This window comes from Podarcis vaucheri (genome assembly GCF_965113315.1).
Source record: "Podarcis vaucheri genome assembly, chromosome: 11".
Lineage (NCBI taxonomy): Eukaryota > Metazoa > Chordata > Lepidosauria > Squamata > Lacertidae > Podarcis > Podarcis vaucheri.
This window is the reverse complement of record NC_138749.1, coordinates 20,502,599-20,516,755: the sequence shown is the minus strand read 5'-3', so window position 1 is coordinate 20,516,755 and position 14,157 is coordinate 20,502,599. Positions and strand designations below refer to the sequence as shown.

Here is a 14,157-nt window from a genome sequence, read left to right as displayed (position 1 = left end):
TGTGTTGTTTTTCTGATACACAGCAATCAGACTACCATTCATAGAATCATAGAGTTGGAAGAGACCACAAGGGCCATCGAGTCCAACCCCCTGCCAAGCAGGAAACACCATCAGAGCACTCCTGACATATGGTTGTCAAGCCTCTGCTTAAAGACCTCCAAAGTAGGAGACTCCACCACACTCCTTGGCAGCAAATTCCACTGTCGAACAGCTCTTACTGTCAGGAAGTTCTTCCTAATGTTTAGGTGGAATCTTCTTTCTTGTAGTTTGGATCCATTGCTCCGTGTCCGCTTCTCTGGAGCAGCAGAAAACAACCTTTCTCCCTCCTCTATGTGACATCCTTTTATATATTTGAACATGGCTATCATATCACCCCTTAACCTCCTGTTCTCCAGGCTAAACATGCCCAGCTCCCTTAGCCGTTCCTCATAAGGCATCGTTTCCAGGCCTTTTACCATTTTGGTTGCCCTCCTCTGGACACGTTCCAGTTTGTCAGTGTCCTTCTTGAACTGTGGTGCCCAGAACTGGACACAGTACTCCAGGTGAGGTCTGACCAGAGCAGAATACAGTGGCACTATTACTTCCCTTGATCTAGATGCTATACTCCTATCTGTGCAATTATGCTGGCTGCAGCTGAAGGCTGTTACAGCCCCAAATATCTGGAGGGTGCTAGGTTGGCGAAGGCTGTATTCAACTCTATTGTTGCTGCAACCCAACACACACTTACTGGCGAGCAAGACCCACTGAGCACAGTGGTGCTCACTTTCAAGTAAATATGTATAGGATTGCATTGCAAACCAGGTTTCCACTGCAGCAAACATGATCACTGTTGCAAATGAAACAGACTACAGCCCGTTTCCGAGAGATCATGAATATCTTCACCCCACAAAAGAGACTGAGCCACACCCCACCTTCCCCAAGAAGCTCAGGGTAGCACATATGGAGGTTATTCCCCTCCAATAAACAATAAAACAGCAACACAAAATTGTTAAATATCCCCAAAGTTCAATTGCTGTTAAGAAAGCTTCAAAGGCACTGCAAGATGTTTCTTGTGTTTTGTAAATTTAAAACACTATTCTCACCACAAGAGAAAAAACAAAGGCCAAGCAACACAGTGGGAAACAAAAGGCCTTGTCTCATTCAGGGTTCTTTTCAAGCACATCATTTACAGAAAAAAGGTAGGGGGGGGAATGTTCCAAGGCTAGGCAAGACCAAAAGAAATAACAAATCAGATTTTGCACTTCATCCATGGCCCAATTTCCGCTCACCACATTTTGCTTCTTGCAGCCTTGGTTCTGCACTTTAAGAAGTTTAGGGAGGAGAGATCAGGTCATCCTGAGAATCCAGCTAGCCAGACACTTTTAGAAGGAAAGGTTGCCATAACCTTGTCTGTGCCATCAGTGACAAGAGTCTCTCTAATCCTAGCTGCTGATGCAACCGTTTGAAACACAGCTTGCAATTGGCACGCCAGGTATCATCTGGAAAAGGAGCCAAATACTAGGATGTTCTTTTGTTGCACATGCAGGGACACAGAGTTCAGGCAGGCACGTGAGTGGAGCTTCAGTTATTGATACAGTTTTTTAGCAGAGAGATAACAGGATTCCCTCTTACTACTATTTTTTGTTAAATTGGCATCCAAAGATCACAGGGCAGTTTATTACATAAAAACACAAACGAGAACAAAAGCAAACCAATAACCCCTTCCCTCCCACAAACATTTAATAAGCCATAGAATGTTAATCATCCAAAGCCTTAGTTACAGAGAAACGTTTTTGCCTGGCGCCTAAAGATATGTAACAAAAAGTGTCAGGCAAGCCTCCCCGGGGAGAGCGTTCCACAAATGGGGGGCCACTGCAGAAAAGGCCTGTTCTCATGTTGCCACCCTCCAAAACACTCATGGAGGGCCTCAGGTGATAATTGCAGGTTCTGGGTCAGTTTATATGGGGAGAGGTGGTCTTTGAGGTACAGTGGTACCTCGGATTAAGTACTTAATTCGTTCCGGAGGTCTGTTCTTAACCTGAAACTGTTCTTAACCTGAAGCACCACTTTAGCTAATGGGGCCTCCCCCCTGCTGCCGCGCCACCGGAGCACGATTTCTGTTCTTATCCTGAAGCAAAGTTCTTAACCTGAAGCACTATTTCTGGGTTAGCGGAGTGTGTAACCTGAAGCGTATATAACCTGAAGTGTATGTAACCCGAGTTACCACTGTACTGCAGTCCTGAGATTTATAGATCAAAACCAGCACTTTGAAAGGCGTGTAACCCCATCCAGATCAGGCAACCTCCCATCCATATGGGTCTAGGGAACCATTCACTAACAGTGTCTCAGTCTAATCTGGATTGAGCTTCAGTTTGTTGGCTCTCAGTCCATTACCAAGGCAAGACAACGGTCCAGCACATCCACTGCTACACCTGTTACGATATAGAAGCAATGCGGCCGCGAGCTGGCAGCTTGGAAGCAAAACATAATGGGAATGTTGGGACTGTTTCTGTGGGAAACAGAGGGACAGTCTATTCACAGTGCGAAGCACCGGAATTAGCTCACAGTGTAATATGAGCTGTACAGGAAGTACAGGAGGAGTTTGTCTCTCTGCTGTTGGAGTTTGAAGAGAGCAGACGTGTTTTTCTGTAACGCTGCAAAGACAGAAATAAAGGCATGTAAATACGTTTCTGTCTATCTCTTTCCACTGCCCCTGGGGGGCGGGGCAGGAAAGAGGGGGTGTGTTCTTCTCATGTAGAGGAGGATTGCCGATCGCGACCTTGCCTGGATATTGCCGGGAATGCAGACAGGGAGGTCAACCGGGAGATCAAGCCGGGTGCCTGGAGAGTGGCCAGTTTCTCCTGATAATGGCTTGAATCCTGATGTAATCCTCAGATGTAAAGAAGAAGCAGAGCTGTGCGTCATCAGCATATTACTGACAACATACTCCAAAGCTCTGGATGACCCCACTTGGTGGTTTCATGCACCATAATTATCTTGGAAGGATAACGAGTCATCTGAAACCCCAAGAAACCAGATCTGAAAGTATCTGGAGTAGCCCGCTGGAAGTCATTAACTGCATGACTTACAGGACAGAAGTCTATACAGTCGTACCTTGGATCTTGAATGCCCTGGAACTTGGATGTTTTGGCTCCCAAACTCCACAAACCCGGAAATGATTGTTCCGGTTTGCAAATGTTCTTTTGGAACCAGAGTGTCCAACAGGGCTTCTGTAGCTTCTGATTGGCTGCAGGAGCTTCCTGCAGCCAATCAGAAGCCGTGATTTGGTTTTCGAACATTTTGGAAGTCAAACGGACTTCCGGAACGGATTCCGTTCGACTTCCAAAGTACGGCTGTACCAGCAAATTATTTATCATATTTCCAACAGGACAACAGGCTGCAAACCTCAGCGTTCCTTTCACCAGGTAAATTTCCCCTGTATATCCTACTGCTGTAACTGCTAACACTGCAAAGTTAGTACACACACACACACACCGCTCTGCTCCTAAGAAATAACACTGCAATAATTACAAGTTTGTTTAATTATAATTCAGCAATTGAGCTGGAATTTCCACCACTACATTCTTCTGCTGGCAACACCTCAGCTCCCATTTTCAAATGCTCAAGTGCTCTCTTTAATCCTTGCTGTATAAAGCACACCCACATTCTTCCTTTTGTTGCCATTGCCCTATGAATCCAGTTCCCAGGAGGTGAAGGTCTGGGTTCACAGGATGGGATGGGGGAGGGGGGGTTTCAATTAATCTGATGTGAGCAAGGAGAGACTTTCTAACCGCTACAGACACACAAACATGGTATCAGCAGGAATTGCAAATACAGAGAAAGTGACACACACACACACACGGGCAAAAATATAAACGCTAAAGAGCTTCAGTGTGACTTAAACTCAGCACGGGAGATAACACATACAGCAGAGTCAGAAGATCCCAGAGGCACGTTTGGGATAAAGAACAACTGATAATAGTGCTCACATCCAAATTCTAGGAGGATGAAGGCACTTCTGCAGATAAAAATCATATAAATCATAGAGCTGGAAGGGACATGTGGCCTTCCAGACTTCGTTGTTGGGCTCTGGCTCCCATCATCCCCAGTCACCATGGCCGGTGGTCAGGGAATGATGGGAGTTGTAGTCCAACAACAGAATCTGAAAGGCCACAGGTTTCCCACCCAGATTTATAGTACCATCAGCAGATGGTACTCATTTCTATAATGCTTGGCCTGTGATCTAGAAATGGAAAGAAAGGTTAGTGGGAGCAGTGTATGTGGGAGAGAATGAATGCATGATGAAGGAGAAGGAGAGGGGGGCAGGAGGGCTGTTCCGACCCACTTCTGGCTTCAGCCTAGCTCACTTTGGGCTCTGCCTTTGTCCACCACCAGCTTAAAGCTCCTAATTTCTCCCACCCACCCAGCTAGTAAAATTGGCATAAACTTCTGAAGGGGCTGCCCAGTCCTGTTCTAATATAACCAACGCTCCTTGGTATCATCATGAATACTGAATGGAATAGTCATTCCTGACAAAAACAACATGTCCTGGAAAACAGGTAGAGGAGGAGGGGAAGTCTCCCATCTTAGCTGTTCTCTGTCCCAAGAGGATGTTCAGAAGCATGCTCAAAAGCGCAGCGAACTCACTTTTAACTCTCTGGTCTTGGCATGCGAGGCAGACGGTACATGAGCCTGCTCAGGACATTGCCTTCAATACTTACTCAAGGGATGGCATATTACACTGCGCATCCACCCACTGCCCCACTTAGATATCTGTTCTATGGGTGCTTCCAGACAGGAGCTGAATTTGCAAACCGATCAATGAGATGTTGCAAACAAGTTGCTTATTTATTTATTTATTTACTGGATTTTCCTCGGGAAAGGATAAATCTGGGTGAAATTGGAAGGGAGGAGGAGATATATAGCCTGGCATTTGGATGCCAATGACACGTGGATGCTGTAGGAACGCCCTCCCCCCAAAAAACCTTACATGTGTCTGATGCACCCATCTGGAAACACCTTGTATATACAACCCCACACAACCGCTTGTTCCACACACCGCAGAGCCTACCTTTGGTCAGAGCATGGATTCCAAGCTTCACTTGGGAGAAGTTCCCACTCCCTATTTCCCCTCTGATGCGGTAAAACCCAATCCTCTTCCCCAGAGTTAACTCTTTAACCACCTTTTCATCCTGGGACATATCCAGAGTCAGTTTCTCCAAAGGCGTCAACCGGCGCTGCCTGCCCTGCTCATCCTCTGCGTAGACCTCGCTCTTTGTATAGTCCTCTGCACTGTCTTCCCGATTCCATCTAACATACCGGTGGCTCCCTAGACCGCCATTCGCATATCCTGTGGTCATAGTCCAGGGGGCGATCACGGATCCATCGGCTTTAGTGAGCTGCTCTGCAGGAAGACCTCGGCAACACAGATGCAGACATGACAAAGCCCGTGACCATTTAAAACAGAAAGCTAGAGAGAGCTCTAAGACATGGGGTTCAGCACTAAGTTTTATTCGCGGCGTTATCTTCCAGCAAATGCATCACTCCGTTTCCTCCAAATAAAACTTAGGAAGCGAAGACCCAACTTGTATCCACATTTAAGCAGCCACTTCAACAAGGGTCACAATCTGCAGGCTTAATGGAAGATTTGCAATTAAACTCTACATCACAAAAGCAAGGAGGGCTGTGCAAAATACAAGGGCATCCTTTTCTCACACTCTCTCTCCAGGCATACAAACAAAGTGCTTGACTCAGCTGCTGCTGCTGCTTTGAATATGTCCAGGTCCCTTTGAACAGCTGACCTCATCAGGCAGGAGATGATCAGATCCTCCCTCCTTGATTCAGGTCCCAGTTCAAGAGCCGAAAGCTGCGATTCTTTCATCGCTATGTCCTTTAGCCGGCAACACTCCTGCTGCGGCTTTGAAGTGTTGGGGTGCTTCCTCGGATCCCTGCCGCAAATAACACACCTGTGCTCTTTGGCGCTGCCATTGTTGGTGGAAGGCTGGCACCGGAGGGTGAAGGCAAAGGCTGGATGCTGGCAGAAGAGGAAGACGAGCGATGAAAACACCACCCTTTCTTCAGCAGCACGGAAGTCGCAGCGAAGGATTAACGAACTGCAGTTACTTCACCCCTCCTTGAGCCTTCTCACAGATGTAATGTGTTCCTAAGAGGAGGGAGGTGCAAAAGAATAAAAATCAGTTAAAGCCTTTGCTTAACGGTTCCAAGCGTTCCCACTGAGCAGTCGCTTTTTCTCCCTCTGCTGTTTTAGAAATCATCACCAGTTGCATTCTGCACTTTAGCACTACTCCAAGTAATCAGGGAACTTGCTCACTCTCTCCTGTTTCCTCCTCTTAACAAGGCATCGAGAGGTTGCAAGGCTATCTGTGGGTCACCAGCATCCCTCAGCCCATATCAGCAAGCATCTGCTGGAGGAACAGAGCTGCTGTGCTCTCTTCCCTTTCACAAGGGCAGGGAGATAGCTTTACATAACTCATTAAATAATCCTTTCAGCAGCTCAGTCGCTTCTTCGTGAGAACCAGAGGTGTACAGAGCCTGGCCCTGGAAACCTTTCAGCTGTGCTTGTTTAACTTCTTAACTATCTTAGTATTCCTATTTTCCCGACACTTACCTACCGAGTTACAATCTCTGTGGCCTTGCGCCACGGCATCTTTCAAGCCTCGTTTCCAAAATACGCTCCTATTCCAGGGGTGGCTATAATCTGTGTCCCTCCAGTTGTTGTTGACCACAACACCCATCAGCCACAGGCAGCATGGCCATGGATGATTAGAGTTGGAGACCAGCAACATCTAGGGACGTGGGTGGCACTGTGAGTTAAACCACAGAGCCTAAGACTTGCCGATCAGAAGGTCGGCGGTTCGAATCCCCGCCACGGGGTGAGCTCCTATTGCTTGGTCCCTGCTCCTGCCAACCTAGCAGTTCAAAAGCATGTCAAAGTGCAAGTAGATAAATAGGTACCGCTCCAGCGGGAAGGTAAACGGCGTTTCCGTGCGCTGCTCTGGTTCGCCAGAAGTGGCTTAGTCATGCTGCCCACATGACCCGGAAGCTGTATGCCTGCTCCCTCGGCTAATAAAGCGAAATGAGCGCGCAACCCCAGAGTCGGTCATGACTGGACCTAATGGTCAGGGGTCCCTTTACCTTTACCAGCAACATCTGGAGGACCACAGATCATAACCAGTTCCTGCACTAGACCCAGGGTGAGGAATCTTTGGCCTGCCAGATGTTCCTGAACATCAACTCCCAGCAGCCCCAGGAAGCCACAATGGCTAAGGGGGATGGGACTTGGGAGTTCAGCAACATCTGGATAGCCACAGGTCCCCTCTCCCCACTCTTGAGCATGACCTTCGCTCCTCCAGACCAACTGCTCATTTTTACTTGTTTGTTTTGTCTGTGAATGAGACCAAACTCTCTGCTTACTTGAAGAACTTCAACCACTCTCCCTGCCAACTGTCAGGTCTAGAATGTGTTCCCAGAACAGTTATGGGGTTCCACCCATCTATTTCCCTCCCTCTCTTCTTTCCAGCCTCTCCTTTTTTAGTGGGGCTTTAGTTTGGGGTTTATTTGTAAAAATGTGTCAGCCTTAGGCATGGGCAACCCTTAGCAGTTTAACCCTTAGCCATGTATGCTAATGTAGCCTACTTAGCTGATTTGGTGGGTTTTTCTGAGCAAAGCTAATATATATTTGACTACAGTAAATAGCACACCAGGAGACAATGTTATGAGCCCAGAGCAATCCTAAACAAACAGTTACCAAAGGTAACAGCAATGCAAAGATCTAAACAAAGCATCTTAAAGATTCCACTGCAAAGACCAAGCAGCTCATCTAATGTTACCAAGAAGCTCAGATGAACTGCAATTCTGCATGGGGAAAGGGCCGTAGCTCAGGGGCAGAGCGCCTTGCTTTTGCATGCACAAGCCCCCAGGATCAATCCCTGGCATCTCCAGGCAAAGCTGGGCAGCTCCCCTGCCTAAAACCCTGGAGAGCAGCTGCCAGTCAGTGTGGATAATGCTGAGCTAGACAGCGCTGACTTCATATAAGGCAGCTTCCACATTTCCCAAGGTGAATGAAGTATTTATGTTGGCTTTGTTCTGAGCAATGAGTGTGGTTCCACTGCAAGAAACTGGGAGAAAGCCACAGTGGGTCAAACGAAGCATCTCTCCAACAGTGGAAGCGCCTGTGATTCTTGTTAAATATCCTCTCTACAGTAGCTGTTTTACTGGGAATCGTCCTGCTGCTCAAGAACCGATTTACAGAATGAACCTTGGGATTACCCTAAGTGCAAAGAGTTAAATTAACTCCACAGAAGCCTTACCCTACCAAATGCAAGCAGAGGTCCTTAGTTAAATCTGGGAGAGTAAGAAATGAGGTATTTTCTAGAAAGTTTCTCCCACTGATAACTGGAACGCCTCCACCTTGCTTCACAAGACACCTCAGCCACCAGCCTGAGAGTTTGGATTGGAAGACCCCTCCCAACCCCCCTGTTACTCTTTGGTGTATTCAACACTTGTACTGTGACATGGGTCTCCAGGCAACCTGTTTATTCACCATTCATCCTGAATTTTTCACACAAAGCTTACACAGTGGTTCAAATAGATCCAGTCTTCACTGAGCATTCGTTCTTAAATGTGTACAGGGCAGTCGTATGACCAATGAGCAAACATCTTCATTTGCTTTCGGGTGCTTGCATGCCTTTCGGTTAATATTTTTATCTACCCACACTTTTCAGTGCACCTCCTTGTCAGTTTCCTAACCACAAAAGGTTGTGGGGGGGTTTAAGAGGATTTGTTGCACTAGGGCAACAGAGCGCTTTAATCTACTTTCATCGTGCATGGATCTCTCTCACAAAAATAATGGCAAGTCTGGAAGGCTCCTCATCTCCTGCCTAGGAAGCAATACTTCTTCTGTGAACACACATGGAAGCTTCATGTATATAGCTGTGTACAGATCATAGGAGCCAATTCTTAGGGGCCAAGGCCCTCCCATAAAATATTTGGGCACTGCCATTCAAATGGTATGGGGTGAGCCCCATCATGTGATTGACTATGCGGGACAGGGCTTACCTGCCCTCCCCAATATTTTATGCAAGTTTGCGCCCCTGGTACGGATGCACAAGTGGATCTGGAAACACTAGCAGATTTACCCCTGTGGAGTTTTGCACACAGACACATTCTCTCTCTCTCTTTTCAAATTAGGAACCATTTTCAGAACAGCAGCATCCAGACAGAAAATCCCCTGACTCAATCTCAACAGAATAGTCACTGCATGCGGACAATCAGCCTAAGTAAGGGCTTTATGATCAATTTGCTTCTCCCCTCCATCCCTGCTCCACCCCCCTGGCTATGTAAGGCCTGCTATGACAGCATCATGTGTCCTGCCAATCCTATTATTACTGCCTTTTATTTATGAAATTTGCCACATCACTGTTAAGACTCTGAAACGGTCGGGACTCTAAGGTTTCTGACAAAGCAAAACCAGACACACAGCGCCGGCTTTTCTATATATGTGGCGAAGGGGACAGAAATAGCAGAACCAGCTTAAAGGCAGTGCAGCTTAGGACAACATTGGCAGATGGATATAGCAGAGGAGGAGACGGTTCTGCCCTCCGGCACATTCATTATTCAGATTCTATTTTTGTGTTTCTGCTTCACCACTGATGTTAATCCCGCTGCACACGCCATGTACAATTGTGAAAAGGGCGCATCATGGGCAGGGCAGCATTCGTTCTCACCGTTACATAACCCAAACACACGCCTGAGCTCCTAACAAAAGATGGTGCAGCAGTTTATTTGACAATGGCAACTTCTAAAACCGCAGGCCATGCTGTGCGACTGAGATTTCAGACACAGCTCGCCTCCTAGGGCTTTGTCTGCTGCATTGGTTTAAGATCTGAAGCAGGGAGACCTGGGAAGCAGCCTCATATACAGCTCAGGACGAGGGCCTTGCCCAGCTGTGCCTGGAAGGGATTGAGCCCGAGATGTTTTGCAAAAGCTCTGCCACTGAGCTACGAGTAAATCCCTAAGCTGACTGCACACAAACTTGGCACATTATTCATGCCCTTTGACTTGTAGGGCTCCTGTTGTAGGTTGCTGCTACTGTGCTGCCAAACTCATAGGCACTAAAGTTGTGGGGTAAAAAAAGGTAAAGGTAAAGGACCCCTGGATGGTTAAGTCCAGTCAAGGGCGACTATGGGTTTGTGATGCTCATCTCACTTTCAGGCCGAGGGAGCCAGCGTTTGTCCACAGGCAGCTTTCTGGGTCATGTGGCCAGCGTGACTAAACCGCTTCTGGTGCAACGGAACACCGTGACGGAAAGCAGAGTGCATGGAAACGCTGTTTACCTTCCCGCCGCAGTAATACCTATTTATCTACTTGCACTGGCGTGCTTTCGAACTGCCAGGTTAGCAGGAGCTGGGATAGAGCAACGGGAGCTCACCCCGTCGTGTGGATTCGAAGAGGTCCAGTGGTTTAGACCACAGCATGTGTCCCTTCTTCATGCAGCACAAAGCTAAACTATGGAAATCACTCTCCGCATGAGGCAGTGATGGCTATCAACATGGATGATTCTCAAACAGATTAGAGAATTTCACAGAGGATAAGAGCATCAATCAGGCCCATGGAGAGCTTGATGAATGGGGTGGGAGTCTTGTCCATGAGATGCACCACCAAATCCAGGGGTCAGCAAACTTTTTCAGCAGGGGGCCAGTCCACTGTCACTCAGACCTTGTGGGCGGCCGAACTATATTTTTTTGGGGGGGAAATTGAACAAATTCCTATGCCCCACAAATAACCCAGAGGTGCATTTTAAATAAAAGGGCACATTCTACTCATGTAAAAACATGCTGATTCCCGGACGATCTGTGGGTTGGATTTAGAAGGCGATTGGGCTGGATCCGGGCCTTAGTTTGCCTACCCATGACCTGAAGCGACACAATAGTAAGCAGTAAAGCAGGTCCAGATTATACTATTGCAGCCTTGCAGTACATATTGGACAAACATGGCAGTTTCACTCATTACGTACCCAGTCCACTGAGAGGTGCAGGGTATTCTTGATATGGTAGTATATCCGGCAAGCCCCTGCCAGCTCCCCCAGCCTGTTTAGCCCTCTGAGGCCTGGGGCAAGTTTACCCAGCTGCCCCTACCTCTGCATGGGCCTCCCATCAATGGCTGCATGCTAGACATAATGGTTATGCTCTGGCTCTGTCAAAGGCAGTAATGCTATGGAGCCAGTAATGGGAGCCAGTGTGGTGTAGTGGTTAAGAGCGGTGGACTCGTAATCTGGTGAACCGGGTTCGCTTCCCCGCTCCTCCACATGTAGCTGCTGGGTGACCTTGGGCCAGTCACACTTCTCTGAAGTCTCTCAGCCCCACTCACCTCACAGAGTGTTTGTTGTGGGGGAGGAAGGGAAAGGAGATTGTTAGCCGCTTTGAGACACCTTCGGGTAGTGATAAAGCGGGATATCAAATCCAAACTCTACTCTTCTAAATGCCCGTTGCTGGAAACTGCAGGAGGGGGGAGCGCACTTGAGTTCAGGTTCCTCACAGGCATCTGGCTGACCACTGTGAGAACAGGACGCTCGACAAGATGGGCCTTTGGCCTGATCCAGCAGGCCCTTTGTTCTAAATGGGGAAGGGAAATAATAAATTATGTAAATATGTACTTATACGTATACTGATATGTTTAGCGGTATGTTTATTTGTATATTTTCTTTGTGTAATTTGAATAAAAATGTACTGGAAAAAAGAAAAATAGCTAGCAGTGGGGCAATCCGCACACCAATTACCGAAGCGCCAGCGACAACCCTTTGACAGGCTCTTAAATCTCTGAATGCAGTTGGCAAGATTGGTTTTTAAACAGCCTGCTACAGTAATCCCAGCTTTCACTGCTTTCAACTCAAGAAGATGCAACTGTGTGTGTTTTAATGCAAAGTGAAACTGTAATTACTAGGAGTGTTTTTCTTCCTCTGCTGAAGAGGTATTAAGTTCAGAGCAGCCTTTGAAGTAGCCTTCCATGCAGTCAACAATGGCTGCAGTACAAAATGTGGAAGAGAGTGGGGCACTAGGTTGGGGAAGACAGGTTTGGAGGACCAGTAGCTCTGTTTGGAAGAGAACTCAGCCAAGTCGGATCCCTGAAGCAACCCTGCTTCCCCAGCTTTTTGAGGTCAGGGATGATGGGAGACGTTCCAAGAGAATTTGGAGGTCACTCCACTGGCTATCCCTGCTCTAACCATACCAGCTCTAACCTACCCTAGGCTAACTTTACCCTAAATGGCAGTGTGGTGCTAAATCACTGATCCAAGCAAAATTTCCATTCATACAAAGTCCACAAAGAATATAGTTTTTTGTTTTGTTGTTGTTGTTTAGTCGTTTAGTCGTTCCGACTCTTTGTGACCCCATGGACCAGAGCACGCCAGGCACTTCTGTCCTCCACTGCCTCCCGCAGTTTGATCAAACTCATGCTGGTAGCTTCAAGAACACCATCCAACCATCTCATCCTCTGTCGTCCCCTTCTCCTTGTGCCCTCCATCTTTCCCAACATCAGGGTCTTTTCCAGGGAGTCTTCTCTTCTCATGAGGTGGCCAAAGTATTGGAGCCTCAGCTTTTTTTAAAAAAAAAAAAAGGTTAAATCCTAAGCTAGCTTTAAAAAAGGGGAGATTTTTATTTAATTTTCAATGCCTACAACCCAGAAAGCCTGCAAAACTATGACCTCCTTTCGTCTAAATATCTTAGCTACTCTACATGTAAAAAACAACCAGGTGCGACCTACCTAGCATTTGAGCCTCTCATGACTGCATCTCATTAATTTTCCAGATTTCTGGTTTATCAAAGCCTTTGATGAGATTTATTCGATTCCTTTGAAATGCAGAGTTCACGCCCACATCAGTGTGGGTTCTAATAAAACAGAACACATATTAAAATTGCCTCTTCAGATCGCCTTTAGTCTTTCGAAATTACTTTTGCTAATCATCCTCATGAAATATTGCAAATGTAATTTTTCGCTCCTTGTGCCTCAGTAGTGAGAAAGCCCAGCTCTGTACAGTGGACCTCCGGATACGAATTAAATTCGTTGCGGGGGTCCATACTTAACCTGAAAAGTCCGTAACTGGAAGTGCTGCTTCTGCGCACGAATGTGGCACAATAGAGTGCTTCTGTGCATGTGTGCGGCACGCAGAGCACTTCTGTGCATGGCAAAACCCGAAAGTATACACTGCCGGGTTTGCCACGTTTGCAACCCAAAAGGTACGTATCCAAAGCGGTATGTAACTCGAGGGTCCACTGCTTTTACAAGGTTCATTTAGCAGAGGGAGTACTGGAGGGTTTGGCCCCATCTGCACTATGCATTAAAGCAGTATTGCGCCACTTTAGACAGTCATGGCTTTCCCCAAATTATCCTGGGAACTGTAGCTTGTTAAGAATGCTGAGAGTTGTTAGAACAGTCCCCCACCCCTCTTTGGAGAGCTACCATGCAAAAACTCTCAAAGTAATACGTAGACTTCTCTGCCAAGCAAGTAGTATGATGAACCATTAATATATTTATATTATTTTCACTTGCATTTCCATGGTTATGTCTTCTTATGAACTATGGCTGAAACGAATGAAAACACATCCCTCTTCTGCAGAATTATTTAGGTTTGAAACCTAGTTGAGACATAGGTTGCATAAGACTGAGCTAACATGCAGGAATGAAGCTCTCCATAGCTGCTTTGTTCCTCCCTGGTCCTCCTCTTGCAGTGTTCTGCTGAGCTAAGCTAAGCCAAGCCTTGGCTTAGCATGTTACCTGAACTGGGTCTCACAGTTAAGCTCTTGCTGTGCTAACCACAAGATGCAGCCAACAGCCTGTGTGTTTGTGCCATCTCGGTAAGCCATAGTTTGGCTTACCACATTGCATGAATAATTGAGCTGTAGAGTTGGAAGCTGTAGAGTTGGGACGCGGGTGGCGCTGTGGGTTAAACCACAGAGCCTAGGACTTGCCGATCAGAAGGTCGGAGGTTCGAATCCCCGCGACAGGGTGAGCTCCCGTTGCTCAGTCCCTGCTCCTGCCAACCTAGCAGTTCGAAAGCACGTCAAAGTGCAAGTAGATAAATAGGTACCGCTCCTGCGGGAAGGTAAACAGCGTTTCCATGTGCTGCTCTGGTTCGCCAGAAGCTGCTTAGTCATGCTGGCC

General features: G+C 47.1%; 1 protein-coding gene across 4 annotated transcripts in view; it reads right to left on the bottom strand.

Annotated features, from left to right (window-relative positions):
* The window catches only part of NIM1K (NIM1 serine/threonine protein kinase), a 29,054-nt gene that overhangs the window by 3,390 nt on the left and 11,507 nt on the right, over nucleotides 1–14,157 (bottom strand). For 3 of the 4 annotated variants that reach the window (XM_082242093.1, XM_082242092.1, XM_082242094.1), the window contains exon 2: nucleotides 5,051–6,142. In XM_082242093.1, the coding sequence (XP_082098219.1) occupies nucleotides 5,051–5,339 (289 nt within the window). In that variant the 5' untranslated portion in view covers nucleotides 5,340–6,142. Of the gene's footprint in view, nucleotides 1–5,050; nucleotides 6,143–12,759; nucleotides 12,885–14,157 lie in introns of all 4 variants that reach the window. The other variant, XM_082242091.1, reaches the window with a different exon arrangement.